This window comes from Fistularia commersonii, chromosome 2, assembly GCF_037954325.1.
Source record: "Fistularia commersonii isolate RoL2024-O1a breed Wild chromosome 2, RoL_Fcom_v1.0, whole genome shotgun sequence".
NCBI lineage: Eukaryota > Metazoa > Chordata > Actinopteri > Syngnathiformes > Fistulariidae > Fistularia > Fistularia commersonii.
The window spans coordinates 10,366,524-10,392,813 of NC_141285.1; the positions used below are offsets into that span (position 1 = coordinate 10,366,524).

The 26,290-nt window shown below is 39.5% G+C and overlaps 1 protein-coding gene across 2 annotated transcripts; it reads left to right on the forward strand.

Annotated features, from left to right (window-relative positions):
* On the forward strand, positions 1-26,287 carry heatr5b (HEAT repeat containing 5B). 2 transcript variants are annotated; one of them, XM_086166822.1, is made up of 36 exons: positions 1-43; positions 436-672; positions 744-955; positions 1,720-1,828; positions 1,997-2,146; positions 2,616-2,787; positions 3,066-3,223; positions 3,310-3,604; positions 5,272-5,427; positions 6,054-6,304; positions 6,569-6,680; positions 6,764-6,916; positions 7,033-7,132; positions 7,235-7,344; positions 8,189-8,352; positions 8,513-8,688; positions 8,840-8,945; positions 13,606-13,796; positions 13,918-14,077; positions 14,273-14,462; positions 14,621-14,790; positions 14,915-15,062; positions 15,149-15,328; positions 15,544-15,798; positions 16,812-16,993; positions 17,107-17,175; positions 17,900-18,079; positions 18,184-18,418; positions 19,047-19,274; positions 19,521-19,648; positions 20,974-21,118; positions 21,299-21,571; positions 21,896-22,120; positions 22,218-22,366; positions 22,805-23,018; positions 25,305-26,287. In XM_086166822.1, the coding sequence occupies exons 2-36, from the start codon at positions 547-549 to the stop codon at positions 25,610-25,612; spliced, it is 6,180 nt and encodes a 2,059-aa protein (XP_086022948.1). In that variant the 5' UTR covers positions 1-43; positions 436-546; the 3' UTR covers positions 25,613-26,287. The 2 variants fall into 2 exon arrangements, with proteins under 2 accessions (XP_086022948.1, XP_086022957.1); XM_086166831.1 differs by having other exon boundaries at positions 3,310-3,559.
* Positions 26,288-26,290: the final 3 nt, after the last annotated feature.

Below are 26,290 nucleotides of genomic sequence, written 5' to 3' on the forward strand. Positions count from 1 at the left end.
CGGGGATAGTCGTCGTCAGTCATCACAGGTTACTGAGGGACAGGTATGATGTACAAAAAGGGTACATTTATCTCATGCCCATTTATCTAAGTGTCGGGGTTTATATAAACAGATAAATGTTTTATTTGTGACAACAGATGTTAATTGTCCCTTTTTGTCAATACTCTATAGCCGAAATTTAGAGTGTTCCGCGTCGGCACAAGCTAGCATTTGTTGCTAACAAGCTCGTCTATTAACAGGAACATAAGTGTTCCATACATAGCTTGAACATTTCCTTCCTTCATTTTGAATGAGAAGCGAGTACATTTTGAAACGATTCTAGCGATCTGACAGTTTATACAACTGTTAATTACTATTAACGGTGGTTTCATTATGACATAGCAATTGTAATAACCAACATAAGATTTCATGTTCTCTTACTGTCTTCTTTTCTAGATAATATTATGTTTGGGTGAAAGATAAGTCACTGCAGAAGGGGTGTCTACTGACTAGTTACATTCTATCAACACTATTTGCGAGGTTTCCAGTGTGATAAAGTTCCTCCCAATGGAGTTGGCTCACAGCCTACTGCTTAATGAAGACGCCTTAGCCCAAATTACTGAAGCAAAGAGGCCTGTCTTCATCTTTGAATGGCTTCGTTTTTTGGATAAAGTGCTTGTAGCCGCAAATAAGGTAACTTTTTTTTTGAGTTGTGATTTCTAATCAATGGGCAGTTTGTGACTCCAATTTGTTTTGAATGACAGGTTGATGTGAAGGAAAAGCAGAAGAAACTGGTGGATCAGTTGACTGGACTGATCAGCAGTGCTCCTGGTCCACCGACAAGAAAACTGCTTTCCAAAAATCTTGCTACGCTCTACAGCATTGGTGACACATTTACTGTTTTCCAGACGCTTGATAAATGCAATGACATTATCAAAAGCAAGGATGACAGTCCTGCATACCTGCCAACAAAACTGTAAGATCACATTTAAAAGCAACAATATCTAATTTTCCTTTTTTTTAAAAATACACATCTGTATTTATTACGTCTGTATATATTATGTTTACTTTAAACCTCATGTGGGAGTATACATATTTTTATAAAGTCACTTCTAAGATCTCTTATGATATGCGTTGTTTAATTATTCAGGGCTATTAACAGTTAAGCCAAACATTAATCTGCAGAGTAATGTTTGATGCCTTAATGGGGGATTAACTGTACAACAGGAAATGTAAAGTGGGCACTAATGGAACACATGATATTTTTCATACCCACTTGCTTTTGTGCAAAGTGTAGTTGACAGGGGTCTATCCCTCACTTTCTTTTTATTTTTCAATTTAATGGGATTTATGAAGATTTTTGTTTTGTGTGTTTTTATTCTAAATTTATCAATGTAATCTGCCAGGCTTTAATGAAAAATGTATCTGTATTGAATACATTCAAATAGTCTCATCTGTCATTAATTAGTTACTTTTATTCACCCTGCTTATACATATTGACCCAGTGGCAGTATTCACTCTAGATAATTAACCCTATTTATTTGTTGCATGTGAAGGAAGTTGACTGTTAAAGGTTGTTTTATAAATCTGAGTTTTGGATTTTCTCACATTCAAAGATAAGTTATCTTAATCTTTATATTGATGCTTTCTTCTTCATAAACAATATACAAAGAAGAGCACCAAATATTGTTAAAAGTTATGATGCACATTGTCATTTGAATAACTTTCTTTTAATTGTAGTGCTGCCGTGGCCTGTGTTGGGGGTTTTTTTGAAAAGATGGGCAGGATGCTTGGAAGTTCCTTTCCAGACACAATCAATAATCTTTTGAAGGCTTTGAAGAGTGCCGAGGTATGACATTAGAGGATGACTTGTCCAGTTTTCCATTACTGTATTGCATTACGGTGTTACGACTCCATGAACAGTAATGGACCAAAAATAATGAGAATTCATTTAATCTGTCAGAAATTATATAATATTCAGGATGGTTCTGATTTTTCCCTTTTTTCAAACATGCAGTCCCAAGGCAGAGGAGAGATTCTTCTTAGTTTGCAGAAAGTGCTCTGTGGACTGGGTGGAGCTGCAGCTTCATGTCACAGGGATATCTATAAGAATGCCAGATCTTTGCTCACAGACAGATCTATGGCTGTGCGCTGTGCTGTAGCAAAGGTGGGTAGATCATAAAGGCTAAAATAATCATGGGCAGTTGACCAAAAAATATCAGAAACAGTAATGTGGAATATTATTAGCAGAGACTACACAATATATTGTATACCATTCGAGGAAAAATACCTACTGACACCTCTTTGCTGTATCATTATATTAGCAAACTTCAGACTGTATTGTGCAGCCCCCCCCCATGGTGAAATACAATTTCCTGTTAAATTATTTTGTGAATTGCTTTACATAGCTTGATACAACTTTAGTCAGCTGTCTGAAACATCTTTCTTTGTATTTGAATGGATTTTTATCACATATATGTTTATTTTCTACACCTTTGTAAGTTCGATATATAGAAAATTACCAATCCTCCAATATGTTTTGTATTTGATGAAAAGAAAACACAATAGATTACTTGTGCTTATTTGATCTAAATACCACAAATAAAAACTCATCTTATATCCTCCTGCCTCGTCAGTGCCTGTTGGAGTTACAAAATGAGGCAGTATTCATGTGGACAACAGAACTGGAGAATCTGGCTACACTGTGTTACAAGGCACTGGAGGGATCCAACTATGGTGTTCGTGTGGCCGTTGCCAAACTCCTGGGGACAGTCATGGCGACAGCCCTTATGCCCAAACAAGCAGCAGGTAAAATAGGATATGCATCATATATATATATATATATATACATATATATATATATATATCATGATCTTTGTCAAGCAGTGTCCATCATATCTAAATTTTGGAAAATACGATGTTTGGTCTAGACACTAGAGAATAGAAGATATGTGCAAAACACTTGAGCTTACTGCTGTCAATGTTAGGTTTGATGACTTTATGGAGAATAATTGGGCAGCTATTGTCAAGTCTCATGATAGTATCAAATAGGCAGTGTTATTTTAATTGCACCTTCTTTTCATTAGTCATGCGTCAGAATGTCAAGCGAGCCACACTTGAGGAGGTGTTGGAGCTAATGGCGACAGGTTTTCTTCGTGGTGGATCTGGCTTCCTGAAGAGTGGAGGGGAGATGTTGAAGGGTGGAGGATCTGTCAGCAGGGAAGTGCGGGTGGGCGTCACACAGGTGAGGTCAACTGTCAAAATAAACAAGAAACATAGCCAATGCTGTATCACACATCCTCATCACATGTGTGTCTCCTGCTTCAACAGGCCTATGTTGTATTTGTGACAACACTTGGTGGTCAGTGGCTGGAGCGCAACTTTGCTACATTCCTGTCCCATGTGTTAGACTTGGTGTCTCACCCGCGGGCAACGCAGACACATGTTGAAGCTGTTTACTCACGGCGCTGTGTCTCCTTCATGCTCCGTGCCACCCTGGGAGGCCTACTTGGCGAGAAAGCACAAATTGCAGCAGGAAAAGAAATCTGCCAAGCCATCAGCAAGCAAATGAGGGCTGTGGGTAAGGAGGATGGGGGGGAAATGTCACGGTTCAGAGCATTACAGAGTAAGTACTCATCCATTATTATTTCTTTCAGTTCATCCTTTATTGAGCAGCCAATTTTTGCATGGTTTGAGTTTGTCGCTTTCCTTTTCTGCCCTGTTTGGCAAGAATGTTCTTATTTCTGCTTTCACTTCTTCCTGTATGCCAATATTTTTTTTAGATTGGGCCGATATGATGCTTTTGAAGAAATTTTAGGAATACAATTGTCAATGCCTCAAGTTGGCTTTTATATACTCCCCTCCACCCTCTGTATGTGTATTATAAAACGAAACAAATACTCCTAACCGTGATATTATGTTTTGTTTTTTCAATTATTGAGTTGTGATATTCAGTAAAATTACTGTATCAAGATAATTTAATGTGACTTTACATTATATTGGCCCAGTAGAAGCAAACAGGTGAAATTCTTTTATCAAATCGTCCACCCCTACTTCTTTCTCAACACTCTCCTGTGTCCTTTAAACTTGCTTTTTGGAAAAAAAATCATGTCAGTTAAATTTTTTTATTGCATTTGAATGGGTCTTACTTTCAGTTTTGCACATTTTTGTAGCCATTTACGTATCATTTTACATTTTGTTTTCATTATAACACCTGACTAACATATGAAGAAAAAACGCATATGCCACTAATAGGCATCTATAAGCCACACTTCATAGCATGAAGCAATATTTGCATGTTTGTCTGTAGTATAATTTTATTGACTTGTCATACATTTTTTAATGCTTCACTACAACACCGCAATCATTTTTATAATCAAGTAATTTCATGCATAAAAGATGATTCTTACTCTGATTTGCTTTGCAACCTTCAAAATGTGGTTTTGTTAAACTTTGGCAAACATATGGTCAATATTAAAACAGTGTTGAAATATTGTAATAAATTCAAGTGCATTGATATATATATATATATATATGTGTGTGTGTGTGTGTGTGTGTGTGTGTGTGTGTATATATATATATATATATATATATATATATATATATATATATATATATATATATATATATATATATATATATATATATATATATATGTGTGTGTGTGTGTGTGTACTAAAAAAACACTTACCATCCTGGCTATATGGTCTTTTCCTGCTATGGAATAACTTGAATGCCACAGCACAGGAAGATGGTTTAGATAATTTACTGTTATTGGTGATCTACAGACTGTAAGTGTGATCTCTCTTGGCTGTTTGTAAGCACATGCCGATTTAGAGCTCAGAGGATGTACATGATGCTGATAGCTGGATAAAGTGTGACTAAACTTTTGTCACATTTCGTCTTGACATAACACGGGACAGGATTTTGAAAACATTTTGACATTTTGTAAGATTGAGATCAACAGATCTCTGAATGTATGGCTTTCTCGTATTGTAGAACACTGGAGATTATAATGTGCAACAGCAATACGTGCAATTTAGGAACCTATTTTCATATAATCTTGTCATGGAGACAATTTAATTTTTAAGGCCATTTTCAATTTAAATTGCAACTCTGGGTCATTTTTTACCCATTAAGTCTAGTCATATGATAGAATTATTAATAAATGCTAATATTGTAAATGAGGGTCACATTACTTCCCAACCCTCTGCTCTTGAGAGTATTGTCTTTCAGATTTTTTTCAAGTTTCATGTCATGCTTATTTCCTCCTCTGTTGCATTTGTTTTTCAGAAGCAGTTGTGAATGACATTAGTGGGGAGAACAAGACAGGGGCAGCTGATGTTTCTGCAAGTCAGCATGTTATGGTTTGTGCCCTAAAAGAGCTTGGGAGTCTAGTTCAGAGCCTGAGCGCTACAGCTTCCCCATTTATCCAAGAGCCTACCATAGGTAAGAAATGTACTGGGGATGTATGGATTACTAAGATGATGACATTACTTAATGTACTCAAAGTTAGAAAAAAAAGGAAAAACAATTATCCTGCTCATTTTACTTGGCCTCTACCAGTCATTTTCTCAGTGTTTTTCCAAGATGTTTAACGTTTAGGTGAATGTTGTTCTTGTGTTTGGTTGCTAACCAAATTGAGATGAAGAACACCCAAATGTGACTTTTAAAAGGTATTACATTAAATACTTGGATGCTTTTACATCCAACATTTGATTCCACCATTTGTCACCTAATTTTCTTTTCTATCTAAAATCTAAAGTCTTCTAAACAAGTACTGTGGCTTACTGATAGTAAATTAAAATTATACAGGTGTTTTTTTGAGCTATCTGAAAGTAACCTTGTTGGGCTGAAATTAGCTTCTTTATCTAGAAATATATAAGTGTGGTGTGTCCATCTGAATTATATATTCCAAGTATTGTTATTGAAACATGAACGATTTGGGGTGATTTTTTTTTGATCCAAGCTAATTCAAATGTTGGTTGTTAGTCTTGATGTCACTCTAATGTACTGGATTGTTCATCAAGACTGAATATGAACTATATAAAACCCATAAATGTCCTCTCTTTTAGGACTTCTTGAAACTGTGACGTCTGTGCTGCTACATCCAAGTATGGCGGCACGTTTGGCTGCTGCTTGGTGCCTCCGCTGTGTTGCTGTGGCACTTCCCTACCAGCTAACCCCTCTGCTAGAGCGCTGTGCTGAAAGAATTAACAATTTGAAGAGTTCACCTGAGGCTGTGAGCGGCTACAGTTTTGCAATGGCTGCACTTCTTGGAGGCGTACACCAGTGCCCTTTGGGTATTCCTCACTCTAAGGGCAAGGTGTGTGGCCATGGAATATTACCAGTGTCAAACACTGATTCACATAGATGCAGATTGAAAGTTAAAGAGGATGCACAACTCACTAAATTTATGTCTTGCCAAGTTCTTTGAGACCCCTGAACCAATGATAGTTTATCTGCTGTGATTTGGTCATGTTGGTGCTTGCTGTTGTCAGTTCTTGAATGTAATTAAATCTACTGCATTTTCCAGCTTTATTTGCCCTTTTATATTAAAAATTGAAATGAATATGTTTCTTTCCTCAAGTTGGTGGTGAGTATAGCTGAAGATCTTCTTCGGACAGCTGCTCAGAATAGTCGACTGTCGCTCCAACGCACACAGGCTGGATGGCTACTGCTGGGTGCACTCATGACTCTGGGTGAGACCTCCAGATGTTCCTTGTCTCTAAGCTATGACTTATCAGTGTCATCATCATCACCATGTTCTCTTATGTGCACACAGGCCCTTCCCTTGTGCGTTATCACCTTCCTAAAATGTTACTGCTCTGGAGGAATGTGTTTCCTCGCTCCCAGAAGGAGCTAGAAGCAGAAAAGGCCAGGGGGGACTCTTTCACCTGGCAGGTGACCTTGGAAGGTCGAGCTGGGGCTCTATGCGGTACACAAATGCACTTCTCTCATACTTATACCTACCTTATACCTCTTATATAACCTATATTCTGGCTGTGATGTCAACACACTCAAGCCTGATCACCCTCTTGTCCATTCCTGCAGCAATGCGAAGTTTTGTCGCCCACTGTCCTGAACTGCTTACAGAAGATGTCATCCGTAGGCTAATGACCCCCATTGAATGTGCCATGACTATGATGTCTCAGTGAGTATGATGTTTTAAGATGTTTGTCATCCAGGAAAGACATACCTGTTGCTCAGATTTACTGAAGGACTTTTGGTAATAAAATCTCTTCTCCATTTTCAGTGTCCCTGCCATCATCAAAGTTCATGGCGCTCATCTGAAAGCAAGTGCAGCAATGGTTAGACTTAGGCTGTATGACATCCTGGCTCTATTGCCCCCCAAGACATATGAAGGTAAGGCTGACATTTCTTCAGATAAAATGAAGTTAGCTGTTTTAAAATTACTGTATGTATTTTTTAGATGAAGCAAATATTGGCCCTGTTACCTAGTCCTATCTCTTTAAACCTCTAAGAAAGGTAAAGGGCAAATATTAGCCATATATGCTGTTTATATTGGAATTACATAAACACCTGTTTAGTATTTTAAATTTAAAATTGTTTTATTATGTAGAATTTAAAACCAGAAACATGAACCCTGTCTCAATATCCAAAATATGAACACCACACAGGAGTTCTACGGAAATCTAAGCCAGGTGACAAAATATGCAACTGTGATTGTCATTGTTGGTTTTTAAAATAAAACAACATGTATTATTGGTTTATAAATGCTTTTGACCTCATCATCTCACAGATATTAGAATACAAATTTATTTTTCAGTTCATAAAACTAGTTGTTTGAATTTTGCTGCTCTGTTAACTCCCAACTTTTAACCGACAACTTAAAAAGCATTCACATCAAAAGAGGTTTTTACCTTTTTTAATGGTTATCACGGCCAGCAGTGAAAATGGAATGGTGACGAAATGATTTGCTCAAATTTTCCTAATTATTGCCATGATTTACCACACACATCCTTTGTTTTCTTAAAGATTAAAATAGCTGTTCTTATTAAGGCCTAATAAACCTTAGCAGCAGAAAAATGGTCTGCTATATTTGTTATTGGCCAGCTAGCCCAGTTTCAGTGTCGATACATGCCCATCTATTTGAAAGTAGAGGGACTGAAGGAGGTTAAAAATATCTACAGTTTCTACTAGAAGTGCTGAATATACCTGTGTTAAACCATGTAATCTGCTTGTGTAGGCAGCTTCAACGCCCTTCTCAGGGAGCTGGTGGCAGAATTCACGCTGACTGACAACTCAGCCAATACCACCACTTCTTTGCTGCGCTCACTCTGTCACTATGATGATAGTGTGCTCATGGGATCTTGGCTCCAAGAAACAGATCACAAGTCCATCGAGGATCAGGTTATAAAAATCAAAGTTGAATTCTATCAAATAATAGCAAATTAGAATACAAAAGAACACAGTAGAATTTTCTAACTGGAGTAGAAGTGTATATATTTTTTGAATAACTACTTTGGCAACTTACATCGACTCTTGCTGACTATACGTTGTCTCATGACAGCTACAGCCCAACAGTGCATCTGGCAGTGGTGCTCTTGAACACGATCCCTCCTCCATATATCTACGTGTGCCTGTAGGTGAGGCCATTCCTGGACCCCTCCCTTTGGGTGTGTCGGTCATCGATGCATCAGTTGCTCTATTTGGTGTGGTATTCCCTCATGTGTCTTTCAAACACAGGTGAGCTGTTGACTAGTTGCAAAAATTTGCAATGTTCTTTGAACATCGACTATGTAGATTATTGTCAGATGTGTATTTAGCCCCTGTATTTACTACTACTCCCTTACTCCTGTTTCAAACCAGTCATGAGTTAAATGTTATTGTGATTCAGGCTTCAGATGCTGGACCACTTTGCAGAGTGCATAAAGCAGGCAAAAGGAGTTCGACAGCAGGCAGTCCAACTGAACATCTTTACCGCTGTGCTTAGTGCTTTAAAGGTGAGAAATTATCACAACATGGTGTTGGCTGGTATACGAGTTTCATCACACTGCTGCTAAAGTCACCAGGTGCGACTGGTTTAGTCACATACCGTAATCATGTTAATAGACAGAAGGTCAATGCATGTCAAGTACCAAGTAAATCTTATTAACTCCATTACTGTTTTAGTATATGATCAAGCTATAACATGAATATGCCACAACAAACAAGAAGAAAACACCAGTGCACATGGCAGTTTGTGACAGATATTTTTAACACTTATAATTATAAACTCATAAAATAATAATATCTCATGGTGGAAGAAATATACTGGAGATGAACCTGAATGTCATAAACACATGTTTTTTAGCTCTGTACAAAATCTCGACTTGGGCTCCTGAGCTGTTATCAGCATGTTTTGTGGCAGAATGACAAAAAAAAAGCACATTAGAAACAAATACCTTGTTCTTGTTCCCAGAACAAGAGAAAAGTTTGTCATGGCCATGACTTTCATACAAATCCCAATTCCAATGAAGTTGGGACATTGTGTATAATGTAAATAAAAACAGAATACAATGATTTGCAAATCATTTTCACCCTATATACAGCTGAATACACTTCAGAGACAATAGATTTAATATTCCATCGGATAAAAGTTCGTTTTTTTTTTTTTTTTTTTTTCGCAAATACAATTAGGCCTCGAAATATTTGGACAGGGACATGATTGTCATGATTTGGGCTCAGCATGCCAAAACATTGGATTTTAAATGAAAGAACTACAAGGGAATTGAAGTGTGGACTTGTAGCTATTTTTATACAAATGCTCCCCATTTCAGGGACTCAAAAGTAATAGGACAAATAAATATAAGCCCAAGTAAAATGTTACTTTAATATTTTGTTGAGAATCCTTTGCAGGCAATGACAGCCTGAAGTCTGGAACCTATGAACGTCACAAAACCCTGGGTTTCCTCCATTGTGATGCTTTGCCAGCCCTTTACTGCAGGTGTCTTCAGTTGTTGCTTGTTTGTGGGTATTTCTGTCTTAGGCTTTGTCTTGAGCAAGTGAAATGCATGCTCGATTGGGTTGAGATGTGGTGATTGACTCTGCCATTGCAGAATAATCCACTTCTTTGCTTGGGTTGCTCTTGGGTTGCTTTTGCAGTATGTTTTGGATCGTTGTCCATCTGTGAGGCACGGTGAGGCACCACCCAAACAACTTTGCTGCATTTGGCTGAATCTGAGCAGAAAGCATATCCCTATACAATTCAGAATTCATGCGGCTGCTTCTGTCTTTGGTCACATCATCAATAAACACAAGTGACCCAGTACCACTTGTTGCCATTCATGCCCATGCCATCACATTGCCCCCACCATGTTTTACAGAAGATGTGGTGTACTTTGGATCATGAGCTGCTCCAATTCTTCTCCAAACTGTCTTCTTCTCCTCATTCGGGTACAGGTTGATCTTAGTCTCATCTGTCCAAAGAATGCTGTTCTAGAACTGGATTGGCTTCTTCAGGTGTATTTTTGGCAAAGTCAATTCTGGCCTTTCTATTTTTGAGGCTGATTAATGGTTTGCACCTTGTGGTGAATCCTTTGTATTTACTCTCATGAAGTCTTTGATTGTGGCAGACTGATATACTGACATACTTACTTCCTGGAAAGTGTTCTTCACTTGAGTGGATCCTGTGAAGGGGTTTTACTTCACCATGGAAAGGATTCCATCATCCCCGCAATCATCCCCCACTGTTGTCTTCCATGGATGTCCAAAGCCTATTTGAGTTCCACAGTTCACTAGTGCACTCCTTTATTTTTTCTCAGAATGTACCAAAAACTGCATTTTTGTGTAAAGCATACAGTCACATGGGCTCAGGAACACTTCTGAAAACCTTTTCTCTTCAGGGGTCGCCACAGCGAATCAACCTTTTCCATCTAACTCTATTCTCTGTATCCTTGTCTCTCACACCAACTACCTTCATATCCTCTCTCACTACATCCATAAATCTTCTCTTTGGTCTTCCTCTAGACTTTCTGCCTGGCAGCTCCAAATCCAGCATCTGTCTACCAATATATTCACTATCCCTCCACTGTACATGACCAAACCATCTCAGTCTGGCTTCTCTCACCTTCTCTCCAAAACATCTAACAAGTGCTGTCCCTCTGATGGACTCATTCCTGATCCTATCCATCCTGGTCACTCCCAAAGAAAACCTGAACATCTTCATCTTTGCGACGTCTAGCTCTGCCTCCTATCTTTTTGTCATTGTCGCAGTTTCTACGCTATCCAGCATCGCTGGTGTCACCACTGCCTTGTACACCTTTCCTTTCATTCTGGATGGTAGTCCTCCATCACATAGTACCCCTGAAACTTTTCTCCACCCATTTCAACCTGCTTAGATCTGTTCCTTTACCTCTTTTCCACACTCTGTTGCTCTGGACTGTTGACCCTAAGTACTTGAAATCCTCCAACTTCTTGATCTCCACTCCCTAGCCTTGCCATTCCACCCGGGATCCTCTCATTCACACACATATATTCTGTCTATTGTCAATTAATACAGTTTGTTGGATGTCATGCCCCCCAGGCCAAATAGGAGAAGGACCATCTGGATTGTTATTGGTGCAAACTTCAAAACCCAGCATCTGTGATATTATGGGGGTGTAATATTACCTATGCCATCTGTGAAGGCACCATTAATGCTGAAAGATACATAAATGTTTTGAAAGAACATACAGTGGGGTAAAAAACAGTATCTCGTCACCCACAAATAATGCAAGTTCTCCCACTTAAAAAGATGATAGAGGCCTGTAATTTTCATCATAGGTACACTTCAACTATCTGAGACAAAATGTGAAAAAAAAAATCCGGATAATACAATTTCTGTTTTGTTTTGTTGTTTTTCACTGTTTTAAAGAATTTATTTGCACATTATGGTGGAAGTTGGTCAAGAACAGTTAGTCTCAAAACTTTCTTATATACCCTTTTGTTGACAATGACAGAGGTCAAACATTTCTTTAAGTCTTCACAAGGTTTTCACACACTGATGCTGGTATTTTGGCCCATTCCTCCATGTAGACCTCCTCTAGAGCAGTGATGTTTCGGGGCTGTCACTGGGCAACACGGATTTTCAATTCCCTCCAAAGATTTTCTATGGGGTTGAGATCTGGAGACTGGCTAGGCCACTCCGGGACCTTCTTACGAAGCCGCTCCTTCACTGCCTGGGCGGTGTGTTTGGGATCATTCTCATGCTGAAAGACCCAGCCATGATTCAGCTTCACTGCCCTTGCTGATGGAAGGAGATTTTCACTCAACATCTCACGATACATGGCCTCATTCATTCTTTCCTCTACACGGATCAGTCGTGCAGAAAAACAGACACAAAACATGATGTTTCCACCCCCATGGTTGACAGTAGGTATGGTGTTATTTGGATGCAACTCAGCATTCTTTCTCCTTCAAATATGACAAGTTGAGTTTTTACCAAAAAGTTCTATTTTGGTTTCATCTGACCATAGGACATTCTTCCAATCCTCCTCAGGATCATCCAAATGCTCTCTAGCAAACTTCAAATGAGCCAGGACCTATACTGACTTATGCAGGGGGACACGTCTGGCACTGCAGGATTTGACTCCCTGGTGGCTTAGTGTGGCGTAGTGTAGTTACTGGCGGTAGCCATTGTTACTTTGGTTCCAGCTCTCTGCAGGTCATTCAGAAGGTCCCCCCGCCATGGTTCTGGGATTTTTGCTCAAAGTTCTTGTGATCATTTTGGCGCCATGGGATGAGATCCTGCGTGGAGCCCCAGACTGAGGGAGATTATCAGTGGTCTTGTATGTCGTCCATTTTCTAATAATTGCTCCCACAGTTGATTTCTTCACATCAAGTTGCTTACCTATTCTCGACTCAGTCTTCCCAGGTTGGTGCAGGTCTATAATTTTGATTATGGTGTCCTTTGACAGCTCTTTGGTCTTGGCCATAGTGGAGTTTTGAGTGTGACTGTTTGAGGTTGTGGACAGGTGTCTTTTATACTGATACTAGACTGGCATGCCTGCTGTCCAGACTTGTCTCCTATTGAAAATGTGTACAGCATTATGAAGCGCAAAATGTGACCACGGAGATCCCGGACTGTTGAGCAACTGAGGTTGTACAGTAAGCAAGAATGGGGAAAAAAAATCCACTTACAAAGCTTAAACAATTAGTGTCCTCAGTTTTTATTGAGTGTTGGAAAGGTGATGTAAAATGCCTCTGAGGTACAGGCATCAAATTAAAAAAAGGTGAATATTTGCAAAAAACTGTAACTTTTATCAGTTAAATATATTGCCTTTGGAGTGTATTCAAGGGAGTATAGGTTGAAAGTGAATTGAAAATCACTGTATTCTGTTTTTATTAACCTTTCACTCAACGTCCCAACTTCATTGCAATTAGGGGTTGTACTGTAAGAAATTCAGGCGCAAAACTCATAGGCCCTGTCTGTATCAAAATCAGAAATTCTGTGTGTGTGTGTGTGTGTGTGTGTGTGTGTGTGTGTGTGTGTGTGTGTGTGTGTGTGTGCGCGAGCGCGCGTGTGTGTGTCTTTGGTAAAAAATAGGGGTCCTTGTTCACTACATTACCCTCATATGAGTATTGTTTGACTAGTCTGATATAAAGTGACAGAATGGATTTCTTTTTATCTGCTTCTCCGTGAAGGGTTTGGCTGAGAACAAGAGTACTTTGGGGCCTGAGGAAGTGCGAAAGTCTGCCTTGGCCCTTGTTATGGGAGCATTGGACAATCCAAATCCCATCTTGCGCTGTGCTGCCGGAGAAGCCCTCGGCAGAATGGCTCAAGTGGTGGGCGAGGCAACTTTCATTGCCAGAATGGCACAGACCAGCTTTGACAAGTGAGAGTCACATAGCTGAATCTTTGCTTTATCAAGATCAGATAGTTATCAGGAATTTGTTTCACGTTCTTTCTTACACTTAAACCAAGTGATCCATATTGTTTCCTTTCCTGTTTAACAGATTGAAATCTGCCCGTGATGTAGTATCAAGGACAGGCCATTCACTGGCTCTTGGTTGTCTCCATCGATATGTTGGTGGAATTGGCTCTGGCCAGCACTTAAAGACCAGTGTAAGCATCCTGTTAGCTTTGGCCCAGGATGGATCCTCTCATGAAGTCCAGGTTAGTAACATCAGTGAAGATGAATGGATGTCACATATTCAGGGACTTAGAAGTGTTTGAAAATTCAGCAATCTCTTAATTATTTAGTGAAATCTTGATTGAGTTGTAGTCCACATTTTTCTTTTTTATAATTTTAATGAAAATACAATTCTACAAGATTGTGCATTATCTGATTTTATAACTTTTCTTTGTCAGACATGGGCTCTGCACTCTCTGGCTCTGATCGTGGATTCCAGTGGCCCAATGTACAGAGGCTATGTGGAGCCTACCCTGTCATTGGTCCTTACACTACTACTCACTGTGCCCCCATCTCACACAGAGGTACATCAGTGTTTGGGCCGTTGCTTGGGAGCACTTATTACCACAGTCGGACCAGAGTTACAAGGTAAATTTATCAAAAAGCTAATTGAATTCATTGCCTGATTTTGATTGTCCTTTCTGTTAAGACTAACAAAATAAGCACCTTCTTATACCAGCAGATGGCAGCATCATCAGAGTGCAGCCTCTGACTCAGACCTAAATCTGTGCCAATGTGTTTACTAGGAAATGGCGCTACAATCTCCACTATCCGCTCGTCCTGCCTGGTTGGCTGTGCCATAATGCAGGATCACTCTGATTCCCTTGTGCAAGCAGCTGCCATCTCATGTCTGCAGCAGCTTCACATGTTTGCTCCCCGCCACGTCAACCTGTCCAGCTTGGTGCCTTGTCTCTGTGTAAGATACCTATCCATCCATGGATGGGAAAATTGAAATCAGTTTTCACTTTTCAGTATTCTGAATTTAGTTCAGACAGACCAATACATGTCACAGTACTTGCTGTATGATCTGAACCGTGCAGGTGCACCTGTGCAGCTCTCACCTGTTGCTACGACGTGCGGCAGTGGCCTGCTTAAGACAACTTGCTCAGAGGGAGGCAGCTGAGGTATGTGAGTATGCCATGAGCCTTGCAAAGAGAGCAGGAGATGGCAAAGAGAACACAATAATCAGTAAGTGCAGTACATTAGGTCAACAACGCATTTATTTCAGTGAGGCGGTGAGGGTTTCATTTTTCATTGTTTTGTTCTTTGGTCAGATCTGAACATTACAGAGACAGGTCTAGAGGGTGCTCTATTTGGGATGCTGGATCGAGAGACAGACAGAAAGCTATGCTCTGACATTCATGACACACTTGGCCACATGCTGTCATCTCTTGCTGTGGAAAAGCTTTCCCATTGGCTCAAACTCTGCAAGGATGTGTTGGCAGCAACAACAGGTGACAACAGAGGTTTTCACAAAGTGGTTGATATATTGAATGATTTGATATATTGCCTCCAGCTAAGTCTTGCCACCACTTTTCAGTTCACCAGCAAAGGATCATGCGTAACATTACATCTGTCAGTATAACTCAATGAATAAAAATATTTAAAGACAACCGGGGGTAAAAAAATTCTGTTTTGGATTTTTAAGTCTGTTCATTTGCCTTTCCAGATGTTGGAGGAGCCGTTACATTTGAAGTGGAAAAGGACGAGGAAGACGCTGAGAAAAAAGATGAGATGGACGATGACACAATGTTCACAGGTCTCGGTGAAGATGATAAGTCCAAACCCTCTGTGGCACCACGCTGGGTAACACGGGTGTTTGCTGCTGACTGCCTGTGCCGCATCATACTTCTGTGTGAGAATGCAGACAAAAACCACTTTGACCTGGCTGTTGCTCGCTCTGCACAAGCCAAGAACCCCAGAGGTAAAACATAGCACATACCATCAAGAAATTCATTGTTAATTTATGGGTCTGAGCTATATTTATGTTTGCGACAACTCCCTATCATTATATTCTCAAGGGCTGAGGCTCTCCAAATTTCTGTGCTTCAAATGGCATTATACCAATCTTAATACCAGATGGACTATTTAATATAGTTTTGTCGACATTTACATTTTATTTCATTTGCTTAGGGTATGTTTTCTTCTGTTTGTAGTCAACAGGATTATTGTATGACAATTATGCTTGAATAAATAAAACTCCATTATATTTATTGGCGGATCTACTTAATATATCGGTAGTATGTACAAGATTTTACTCACATTGACCCTGATGGAAGTATTTGCCCTTTCAGTCAACCTACTGCCAACTTCACTGCAATCTGCAAAAAAGCATATTTGTGTATATTTACATAAAGATGGAACAATGGTGGGAGTACAAGGGTTTTATGATGAACAGAGGAGCAAGTCTGTATTAACCCATGTGAAATAAAATGCACTTTTGCAGGCATCATGCTAAGTGCATAAAGAGTGGTGTGTTTGCTTTTTCAGCTCTGAAACCCATTTTGCCAATTATAGTGACTTGGACTGAGTAGCTGATGAGTCTGCATTCTAGAGTTTCAAGACAATCCTTTGAAACTCTTCAGTAAACCTAATTTAATTTTCTGAGTCATGATCAGTACCACGGTTGCTACAGTTTTTTGCCTCGAGTCATTGAGTATAAAATATAAATTGGGATTATACATCAGGAGCAAGCTAGATTTTCTTATTAATCTGCTGGGTTATGTGTTTGACAAGTCTATCAGATGGAATGGAAAGTGAATGGACACGAAACAGAGAGATCATGTAGGAAGCAATTATAATTGTCCAACATAATTGGCCATCAGTTGGTCACTCGTGCAAATATTGCAATGATCTTCATATGGTCAGACACTTGTTGAAGTCTGTCATTTTTTGACTGATGAATGTGAATAACTTTCCTCCCCTGTATGTGAATAGGAGACTTGCTAGTGCTACATTTGTCTGACCTCATTCGCATGGCCTTCATGGCTGCCACAGACCACAGTAACCAGCTGAGGATGGCTGGCCTGCAGGCCTTGGAGGACATCATTAAAAAATTTGCCTCAGTACCAGAGCCAGAGTTCCCGGGGCATGTAATTTTGGAACAATACCAGGCCAATGTAAGTAAGAAATTATTGAAATGCATCATGCTGGAAAAAACACTAAATCTGAAATCAAGTTGCACATTTCTAAAGACCAAAAACAACAACTTGTCTTTCCTGTATGTATTTAGGTCGGAGCTGCACTCAGACCGGCATTTTCACCTGATACACCATCTGACATAACAGCCAAAGCATGTCAGGTAAGAATTTTAGCTTTCTGAATATTTGTTCAGATATGTTATATAACCATGTGCAATGGTTGGAATTTTACTTGGTTGTGTAATGTTCATTCATACTTCATGGCTTCATTTGAGAGACATTTTTGGTATGTCCATTCATGCCACTGAAAGCTTCTTGACATTTTTTATGGTTGTAGAGTTCTTTGTAGCAATACTATCACAATGAATAGTAATTACCATTTCATGCGAATCGTCATTCTTCCAGAAAACTATTTGCCAAGTTTTATGACTTAATGCTTGTTGACTAATACTAATGTGAAGAGTGAATGAGGGGCAATGAGAGGAAAAGCAAACATGCCTGTCAGTAGCATAATTAAAAATTCTTCCTGCTCTCTATTTGAGAGCATTTGCAGACTCTTTTTATGTTAATATTTGTGCCTACTTAGAAAATTTGCAGTATGTGTGAAAGACAAATTATGAGACCAGTGGTCTTGGGGTTCCTCTCTTCTACATCTTACAATCCATCATGAAATGAATGAAAAACCAAATTGAGTATCCCAGATGTAAGTTTACCTTCTGGAGTTGTAGCAAATACACATCTAGAAGATAATTAAATATATCAAAGGGTTGCAAATTGACTTGGCATAACCAGTACGGGAAAATGCCATATCTTATCTTGTAAACAGTTCATCTTTTCAGTTTCAGTTTGCAAAACTGGCTTTTCTATACTTGTATGTAAATACAGGTATGTAGTACATGGATTGGTAGTGGTGTCGTGAGTGACCTCAATGACCTGCGGCGAGTCCACAACCTCCTTGTATCATCGCTGGACAAGGTGCAAACTGGCAAGGGTTCATCCAGTCAACTTTACAGTGAAAGTGCTACAACAATGGAGAAACTGGCTGTCCTTAAGGCATGGGCGGAGGTGAGACTGAAGACTGATATTCTGATAAAAGCTCTGTCCAGGTTTTGATTTATCATATGTGATCTAAAAATTAATCCCAATCATAATTGGTTGTTGTTGCATAGGTGTATGTGGTAGCGATGAAGATTAAGAAAGAGGCAGAGTCTAAGCCTGCCAAGACAGTCCGAAGCGGAGACGAGGATGTGGATGATCTGGCTGCAAATGTCCTTCCACCAGACAGTCTCATCACCTTAGTGCAGCCAGAGCTACCCTCCCTCAGCCGTCTGTGGCTTGCCATGCTCAGAGACTACGCTCTGCTGACTCTGCCTGCAGAATTCTCCAGTCAACTGCCCCCCGATGGTACAGCAGATTCCTGCCTGTTGACCGCTGAATACTGTATATTAAAGCCATGTTTGATATTTGATTTTCCATTTTCTGTCATGTTTAGTTGAAATCTTGTTAGACGTATGGACACATCTCCATAACTTTGAAGGGTAAAGAAGTTGAACTCGAAATAATTGTCCAAGCTCCAGAGAGAAAACTAAACGTCAACACTGCCATGTCCTAAAGTAGGGGTTGTTTCACACAGATGTGGGGCTGCACAATGAGGAATACAAAAATTTGAATACAAAGTTGCAAAGGTCTTAATGTGATCAACTTGCAGTTGAATATAGTTTGATAGGTATAAAAATGGAATTATGTATAGTGTTCAGGCCAACTATAAGCCATGGTAACAGTAAACAGGACTTTGCTACCTACAGATAAGAAGGCAATGTTTTTTCCAATATAATGTTTTGAGCACCACAAGAAAAAAGTCTGTTGGGTACAATTCTGTTGGGTGTGTTAGGTACAGCTCTGTTTGTAGTACTGTATCTCATACAGTATTTCAAACATTTGGCATCTCACACAAAAATAATCATGTGATAACTAGCAAGTAAAGAAAGAGGAAAAATTTGGTCTCAAGACAATTTTTCACTTGTGTCTTCAGGTGGAGCATTTTATACCCCAGAGACTATAGACACAGCAAGGCTCCATTACCGTAACTCATGGGCTCCTGTCCTGCATGCTGTGGCCTTGTGGCTGAGTAGTACTGGGTTTGGAGTTGGTGAAGAAAAAGAGGAAGGTCCCTCCAAGCCTCCTGGCATTTCTCCAGGATCGTCCCCCGTCACAAAAACCTTTGAGGAGTCACTGAAAGACAGGATGCATCTAATGTTGGGTAAAGAACACAGACATAATTTCTAGCTTTGTCTACTTTGCCTTTACTAAAGGTAGTATCTAGTATTCCAGTATCCTGTACAATATTTCTGAAATCGTCATTCTTTATTTAAGCTCCAGGGGGAAATGCTTTTTGTTTTTTAGCAGCCAATGATCTAGATTACATTTGCAAACAGTGGCAGCAAGTATTTGTGATAGAAAAAATTGTCAACACACCCCAACTGGACTTTTGTTTTTTTTTTAACAGGTGTTAGTATTGAGTTTCTTTGCTTCCCCCGGCCTGAGGAACCCATTGAACATGTGATGTCTTGCCTGCAGGCATTGTGCACCCTGCTAGAATCCCCCTGTGCAAAGAAACACATTGCAGAAGATCAGGTAATTGCTCTTTTTATGAACAGAAATTCTAGCAAAGACAACGTGGCAGTGGAGGTGGTCTAGAATACAGTGTATGCAATATCGAACCTTGCCAAGTCTGAAACTGATTTATCAACATTTTAATTATTATCTTGATTATTTGTATTTTAATAATGTTTTTGATTTTAAATAAATCTAAATCTAAATCTAAATCTCTGATAGTAAGTTCCAGTCTGGCCTTTCAATAAGATACTTCTTTATTAGTCCCGCTGTGGGGAAACTCATAATGTTAACAGTAGGAAGAACTGCAAGGATTGAACAACTAAGAGCTATAGACATGTTTTTTTTTTTTTCCCTTATTCTATAGCTACACTTATAGCTTAAAGCTTAACAGCAGAAACGATTGAGTTCCAAGAGAGTAGTCCATTTCAAGCAATGGAATTTTGACATGACTTTATTGTATAGTTGTTTTGTTGGTCAGGTCTAAGTGATATGTTTACAGTGTTAAGTATCTGGTAAATGGCAGGATCACATGATGTTTACTTACCTAACAAGCTGATGAGAATCACTTAAGTGTTCCATCAAACAATGAATGTGCTGGGAATACAAGGGAGAATGACAATAAAAGGATTCTATTCCTTTATAACATATTTAGTCAAGATATGTGGACATCAGAGACTAACTGCTAAAATGGGACATAGTCTCTCTCTCTTTCTCTTTGACTCTCCCTGCTGCCACGCTGTCACTGCTCTCCTACATGTACTAGAACCACTGTTTTTGTGTGGGGGTGAGAGGGGATGACTTGTCCATTTTGCAATTGGTTTCATTTCGTGTTGTATATCATGGCAATATTGAAATGTGTTTACATTTTAAAACGTTGCACAAGCGACAAGTTTGTGTACATTTCCTGAAAAAATCCTGTGCATGGATTTCTGTTAATATCTTGGGTGTGATGTTTTTTTTTTTTTTTAAAGCTGACAAAAACCTTGTCAATTCTAGGAAACATGGAAAACAGTTGGCAAATGGCAGAAAAAGATAAATGTTTTTGTATTGTCCCTGGAAAATTATTTTTAACGGACTTCTTTTTTCAATATCAGAACTCCACCAGCATTGTTATCTAATTATATACTTTCATTTTGGAGAGACATGAGAAGCCATTGAAAATGATTTCTAGAAAAGAGTGGAAAGCTGTTTTTAATTTTCTCTTTTCTGTTAGTTAACATGTTAGCAGTGAGCTATGATCATAATTATTCTGTTTTAAGCACTAAATAATATTTTCATCCAGAAAAGGCATCTTTCATCATGTCAGAGCAAGCTGTCTCACAGTGTTGTGATTTCCATCTTAGCTATTGGCAGTGGAGCTCCTGAATGTGCTTCACAGGCTGCTGTTGACCCGGGACCCCCCTGCTGTTCAGCTACAGGTCACTGTGGTAGTACAAGAGACCATCAGGGCAGCACTGGACCATCTGCAGGAAAACAGCATCAGCAATGGTCAGGAGATAACACTCCCCATCGACCCAATTTTGTTACAATTGAATGGGTTGTCAGACCAGAATAGGACAGGCAAACTAGAGTTTGCAGGTCCTATTCTATTTGAAATTTAAGTTGACTTCACAGTGTATTGCAGTGATGTTTTTTAATGATATAGGCTGCTGTTTTTCTCTTGCAAAGATAAAAAAGTGGATGCTGAAAAGGACTCTCAGCAGGTAGTTGGGGAAGGAGGTGAATCAGGAGAGCTTGTCCCTGGCAGATCACTAGTGTTTGCAGCTATGGAGCTTCTCGTTTTCATCTTGGTTCGTCATTTACCTCAACTCAACACCCGTGTAAAAGAGTCCCCTAGCCATGTCCCCATCAGTCCTCAACAACTACCCGAAGTGAGTGGGCAATTGGTGGCCAATACAGTTTCCATCCTGGCAGAACTGCCCTCCCTCTGCTCTCCTGCTGGTGAGGTCAAAGGCACACTACATAAACATGCTGTACATACACCATGCAAAATGTAAACCAATTATGCTTACAGAAGATCAGTGGGCTTTTTGTCTCCGCTGTTATCAAATAGTCTCAACATGGATCTTCATTTTTTCAGTTCAGAACAATTGGCACTCAAAAAAAGCTGCCAGATTTTGGTATTCTGTGCATTTCACCCTTTCAGGTGCTATTGTGAATTAGTTAGATTTGTGTGTGTTTTGTATCTATGAATATTTTTATTGTGACAGTTTATGTCAAAAGGGAAGTAATGACCTACTGCTTTTTTGGGGCTGCTTTTTACAGGAAGCATGACCATACTACCAACTGTGCTTTACCTAATCACCGGTGTGCTGCGAGAAACTGCAGTGAAAACGGCTGAAAACTCGGTGCCTGTGCCTGTTTCCGCTGCCCTCCAGGGCATCAAGACCATCATAACTTCCTCACTGGCACGAATAGACAGTCTACAGACACAGTGGACTGGTCTTGTCAGAAGCAGCTTGGCCTCTGTACTTGAGTATTCACAGCCAGGTACACAGTTTTAACTGTGCCATGTTTATGGAGGAGACATACTGCAAGTATATCATTATTATTCACAGTTGATGCTTGTTTATGCATTTTTCTGTAGATGAATCCAGACCTGACATGGATGAGGCTAGTATGTTGACAGCAATTACACTCTTCCTGCTGTCTGCAAGCAATGAACTTGTCGGAGTGACAGTCCTACAGAAAGGCTGCATGGACCGCTTTCGAAATGCTCTCAACTCATCTCCAGTGGCAAGTTCATTACAGACACAGTTCACCCTGAATATGTTATTACATTACACTATAATAATAATGACTGCAACTCATAGGTTTCATCACCGCACAAAATGTCAATATATCACAGAATACTGTTTTTCCTAAGTTCTGCAACCCTGAAATTGATATGAATTTAAAAGTGATCATATAGCACTATCATGTAAATTTATAGCAGCAAATTTAACTCACAACTATGAATTTAACAATCAATTGAAAATGTAATGAAAGTATCAGCCTTACTTTGAAAATATGATTACACTAAACAGTTGATCAATCAATCAAAGTACTCAAAGTCTCTAGTGAAGTGCCTTTCCACAGTGCCTCTCTCCCCTTCCTACCACCCTCTCCTATACTGATTTACAAACATACAGTGGCATCTCGAGGTGACACTTTTGTCTCTTATATTACCCACAGGTTCAGGCCCGTTGTTATCAGCTCTTGTTGTCAGTGTTCCAGCACTCCAGCCGTGCCCTGTCTACTCCCTACATACATGCTCTGGCACCTTTAATGGTGGAGAAGCTGAAGGGAGTGGAACGCAGTCGGCCAGGTACCCCGGCCGAGCTGCAGGCTGTTCAGGAGGGCATCAGAGTGCTAGAAAATCTAGTCAGCATGGGTGAGGAGCAGAACCGTAAGTATCCCTGTGCCACCAAAGGCATTCATTATGCCTCTAACACATCTCCACTCCAGGGAGTCAGGGTGGCCAAGTGGTTTGTGCTTCTTTCACAGAAAGAAGGTCTCCGGTTCAATACCATGCATTTCTGTGTGGAGTATGCATCTTCTCTGCATAGGTTTCCCCCAAAAGTCTAAAAACATGCAATAGTTTAATTAGAGACTTTAAATTACCCATAGCGAGTGAATGTATTTGTTTTTGTCACTGTATATGGCCCTTTGATCGACTGACAATTGGTCGAGGGTGAACCCCTGCTTCACAACAGCTGGCAGCAGGCTTCAGCATCCCTGCAACCCTGGCCACAGGATTAGCGATAGAGAATAAATGAATTAATGAATGTTAAGCTCCGTTTAAGTCGATCATTTAAAATATTTGACACAATGCTTGCCTTTAGGTTTGTGCAGATAAAGATCCCAGCAAGGAATAATTACCGGTAAATGCAAAATTTCTATTCCTTGCACTTTTGATTTTTATTAAAATATCTTAATTGATGTCAGTATTTTTACCACTTTTTTGACATCCATCCATCTTCTGCCGCTTATCCTGCACTCAGGATCGCGGGGGAGGCTGGAGCCTATCCCAGTTGTCATCGGGTGAGAGGCGGGGTACACTAACCTGTCCAACGCAGGGCTACATATATAGACAGACAGCCATTCACTCACTCACTCAGTCACTCATTCGTGGCAGTTTTTCCCCTTTTTTTTCCAATTAACATGCGGCATATTTGCTGTGGGAGGAAACAGGAGAACCTGTAGGAGGGAGGAAATCCATGCAGATGGGGAGAACATGCAAACTCCATACAGAAGGGTCCCTTTGTGGGAATCGAACCAGGGTCCGTCACGCTATAAGGCCGAAGCACCTACCACTGCTAACTCAAACAGCTATCAGATTTTGTTGCAATACTTCAAAGATGTGCTTTAGGAAAATTTTAATCTGATGAATTATTTGATGCTTTGGCAAACCTTTTTGTCACATGAATGATGTAGTTTCAGCAATGCCCCAAACAGTGACGGTAATTAGCCCAATACTGTTTTGTTTAGTCTCCCAGTCTTTTCCTTTTTTGTAACAATTATGTAATCATCGTGACAGAGCAAGCACTTTGTGATAGTTTCCAGCCAACCTCATTTTGGTAAAAATGAATTTTCTCTGTTGTTTTTTCTTTTCTAATTTCACCATATACTCATGCAAACTTGCTTCTGAAATCCAATATTCAGGTCACCAGAGAATAAAAACACATACTGGGCCACATCTGGGTAGCTTTGTTGTTTCACAGCTGCCAGTCTTTTGGCAACTGGTTCTTGGTTTTGAATGGTGGGTTGTGTAACGGGGCAGTGAGGATTGGTTTTCTAATCTGAGGTTCCATAAACAAGGTGATAGCAACATGATTGGATTTCACTTTTGATTTGAAGATCACAACTCAGTCTTCTATTCAAACATTTTCAGCATTGAACAATAAAGCATTGTTCAGTTTGGAGCAGAGTTTATAGACAGTAACTTCTTATTTTGTTGAATGAGATACATGGCTGTTTGCTAGGATTAAAAAAACGAAAAAGAAATGCTGATGAAACAATATCTCAAAGTTTCCAATTGGGCGGTGAAGTAATACCTTTTATAGGACATGTTCTATACCATTGTAACGAGAAAAATTGAGATTTTTTTAAACAGACTCAATGTGTGTTTACATAATTTTGGGAAGTTAAAATGCCAAACTGGTGACTTGGAGGAAGAAAGAAGGATCTTTCACTTTAGTTTCTCTGCCGTTTTCGAGTCAGGCAGTGGCCATGGTTTCCCTAGCAGCTGTGCCTTCTTTTGAAGTTTTATTTGTTGGCATGAACAAGAAAGTCAAGGAAGATTCTGCTTATGATTTCAAGGTTCCCTATTGAACACTTATTTGGATTAAAGATTTCGAAGTTAAACTGTAACATCCCTGTTATCTACCTGACACTTTCTGTACTTGATATATACATATTTAGTACTTGTAGGATACACGACAAATAAGTAGTTATTATGTTACAGTGATTCAAGTTTTGAATGAGATAAAAAATTGAAGGGTTAGTGCCATTGTAGTTTTATAGTAATGGCCTACAAAAATCCTCTTTGGTCCTCTTTAGTCCTCTTTAGTGTTACTCCCAGTGGCAGATATTGTGGTATGTAAACCTCCCAACCTCTCATTTCTTCCCTACTTGCAGAGCTTGTTTTTGGCTGTTACATCTTAAATAACAATTGTCTTCATGTGTTCAATAGGAGTGCAGTTATTGGCTCTCCTTGTTCCGACTCTCATCACCTACCTTTTGGATGAAAATGCCATTTCCTCTGCCCCCCAAGTCTCCAAAAGCCTGCATGAGTTTGCTCTTCAGAATTTAATGCGGATCGGCCCCCTCTATCCAGCTGCGTTCAAGACAGTAATTGGCGCAGCACCTGAGCTAAAAACCCGTCTGGAATCTGCAGTTCGGGCCAATCAGGCCAGCAGCAAGGCCAAGTCTGCAGCAAGGCAAGCCCAGCCCACTGTCCAAGCAGCACCTACCATCAAACTCAAGACAAGCTTCTTCTGAGCACTCCAAATGTGTTCTGTTGGATGATCTATATTTTTTGTTTTGTTGCTTTATTCTGTGTGTTCAAGAGGCATATGTCTGCATCAGCTGTAGTTTCTTAAATGTATTTATTTATTCCATAACTCATCTTTGTCTATGACTGATGAGAAGAAGGCATTGTGTACATATTATTAAAAGCCTTTGAATGTTCACTGCAAAATAATCTGGCTGGAATATCTGTACACTTACTGTATGAATGTATTGGTTTTGGACTTCATGCACATTTTAAAGGGACTTACTAATTTACCAGTGGTTCTGTAAAACTGATTTTTTTTTTTTTGCAAATTGTCTTACCATCCTTCCTGTAAATGAATTATTTAATATGCCAGGTTTTGCATTCCTACAATCACTGCAGAAAGAAATACAGATGTGGTTTTTAATTTAGTTATGTCATTGCCATGCTGATTATGAATGAGAAATTACATGTAATTATGTTGAGCCCAAATTAGATTTTATCATAAGTAATTAAGAACATATATTATCATCTGAGTTGCTTATGAACTATCATGACTATTTTGATTTTAGGACTTCTATTGAGTTTGAATTATTTCTCGTTATAGTCCGCATTCAAGTTAAATTGACGTAATTTTGGTCCCCACACACGTTTAAGATGTCAATAAAGTTGATTTGACCTTGCTG